A 2,500-nucleotide genomic window follows, 5' to 3' on the forward strand; every position below is an offset into this window, starting at 1 on the left:
CTGTGTTGTGATTGGTCTATCTGCAGTGCGGGGGCGGGCCGGACCGGCTGCTTCATTGTGATTGACATCATGCTGGATATGGCGGAGCGAGAGGGCGTGGTCGACATCTACAACTGTGTGAGAGAGCTGCGCTCACGACGCGTCAACATGGTGCAGACAGAGGTACTAACACACACACACACACACACACACACACACACACACATCTACAACTGTGTGAGAGAGCTGCGCTCACGACGCGTCAACATGGTGCAGACAGAGGTACTAACACACACACACACACACACACACACACACACACACACACATCTACAACTGTGTGAGAGAGCTGCGCTCACGACGCGTCAACATGGTGCAGACAGAGGTACTAACACACACACACACACACACACACACACACACACATCTACAACTGTGTGAGAGAGCTGCGCTCACGACGCGTCAACATGGTGCAGACAGAGGTACTAACACACACACACACACACACACACACACACACACACACACATCTACAACTGTGTGAGAGAGCTGCGCTCACGACGCGTCAACATGGTGCAGACAGAGGTACTAACACACACACACACACACACACACACACACACACATCAACAACTGTGTGAGAGAACTGCGCTCACGACGCATCAACATGGTGCAGACAGAGGTACACACACACACACACACACACACACACACACACACACACACACACACACACACACACACACACACACACACACACACACATCTACAACTGTGTGAGAGAGCTGCGATCACGACGCGTCAACATGGTGCAGACAGAGGTACTAACACACACACACACACACACACATACATACTCACACACGCACACACACACACACACACACACACACATCTACCACTGTGTGAGAGAGCTGCGCTCAAGACGCGTCAACATGGTGCAGACAGAGGTACACATACACACACACACACACACACAATTACAACTGTGTGAGGGAGCTACGCTCACGGCGCGTCAACATGGTGCAGACACAGTGTGTGTGTGTGTGTGTGTGTGTGTGTACATTTTAGCTTCAAAACCTTTTTCATCCAAGGACCATTTGACTGCATCTGTTGTGTGGACTGTTTTATCAGTCTTCCAATACAGACACACTCAATCAGCCTCTGCTCCCCTCTGCATCCCAGCAGCCATAAAGGTTTTAAGGGCACAATACAAAGTGAGCAGGGGAGTAGCATACACAGTGTGTGTGTGTGTGTGTGTGTGTGTGTGTCTGGTCGACCCTTCAGATTATTTGTGTTATGAGCCAGCCTTTAAACCCAAATTTGATCTTCGTGATCAACCCCCCCCCCTCCCCCCCCCAATACACACACGCACACACACACACACCATCTGGATGGTGTGCTCCTCTCCCTCTCCGCACCATTTCCCTGTAATTCCGCTGAATCCCAGGCACCATTGGACTTAATGGGGGAATGTTGCACTGATGACTTGAGAATAAGCAGCGACCTCTTCCTAAACCCACTCGGCTCTCACCAGTGTCTGTGTGTGTGTGTGTGTGTGTGTGTGTGTGTGTGTGTGTGTGTGTGTGTGTGTGTGTGTGTGTGTGCGCTCTTGAGTGTGTTTGCCTCAGAGGCGTTTGGTCGTGTTGGCATCAGCTTTACCCTGTGTGTGTGTGTGTGTGTGTGTGTATGTGGTTGTATGTGTGTGTGTGTGCCCCATGGCTGTTGATTACCTTTTCATGGGTACGTGGATCTGTCAGAGGAGATGACATGTTAACATCACAGACACGTTGTGTTGCACACACACACACACACACACACACACACACACACACACACACACACACACACACACTGACAGGTGAGCCTTCATTAGAGGGACGCTTTGCTGTGCTTTTGCTCGCTGACATTTTTAGAGGGGGAAGAGACGGAGCCAACACACACGGCCAAAAGAACTGAGGCAACACACACACACACACACACACACACACACACACACACACACACGGCCAAAAGAACAGAGGCAACACACACACACACACACACCAAAGAACACACACACACACACGGCCAAAAGAACACAGGCAACAGCTGGGTCATCAAGTGACATCACACGCGCGCGTAAAGCCACTGACCCCTGTGCTAAAGATGTTATTTGTCAGACGTGACAGGGAAGCATCCTCTCAAAATGTCACTTCACAAGGGATTTCCATCATGCAGTGATCCTCTGTTGTCATGGTTAGGAGGTGTGTGTGTGTGTGTGTGTGTGTGTGTGTGTGTGTTTGGGGTGGTGATGGTGATGTGTGCGTCTGTGCTTGAGGTGGTGTTGTTGTGTTGGGGGGGGTGGTGTGTGTGTGTGTGTCTGTGTGTTGGGGGGGTGGTGTGTGTGTGTGTGTGTGTGTGTGTGTGTGTGTCTGTGTGTTGGGGGGGTGGTGTGTGTGTGTGTGTGTGTCTGTGTGTTGGGGGGGTGGTGTGTGTGTGTGTGTGTGTGTGTCTGTGTGTTGGGGGGGTGGTGTGTGTG

General features: G+C 51.3%; 1 protein-coding gene across 1 annotated transcript in view; it reads left to right on the plus strand.

Moving 5' to 3' along the window:
- The window catches only part of LOC134075185 (receptor-type tyrosine-protein phosphatase mu-like), a 165,519-nt gene that overhangs the window by 152,190 nt on the left and 10,829 nt on the right, over positions 1-2,500 (plus strand). The window contains 1 exon segment of the mRNA XM_062530715.1: positions 27-162. Within this exon segment, the coding sequence (XP_062386699.1) occupies positions 27-162 (136 nt within the window).

Source organism: Sardina pilchardus, chromosome 2 (genome assembly GCF_963854185.1).
Source record: "Sardina pilchardus chromosome 2, fSarPil1.1, whole genome shotgun sequence".
Taxonomy (NCBI): Eukaryota; Metazoa; Chordata; class Actinopteri; order Clupeiformes; family Clupeidae; genus Sardina; species Sardina pilchardus.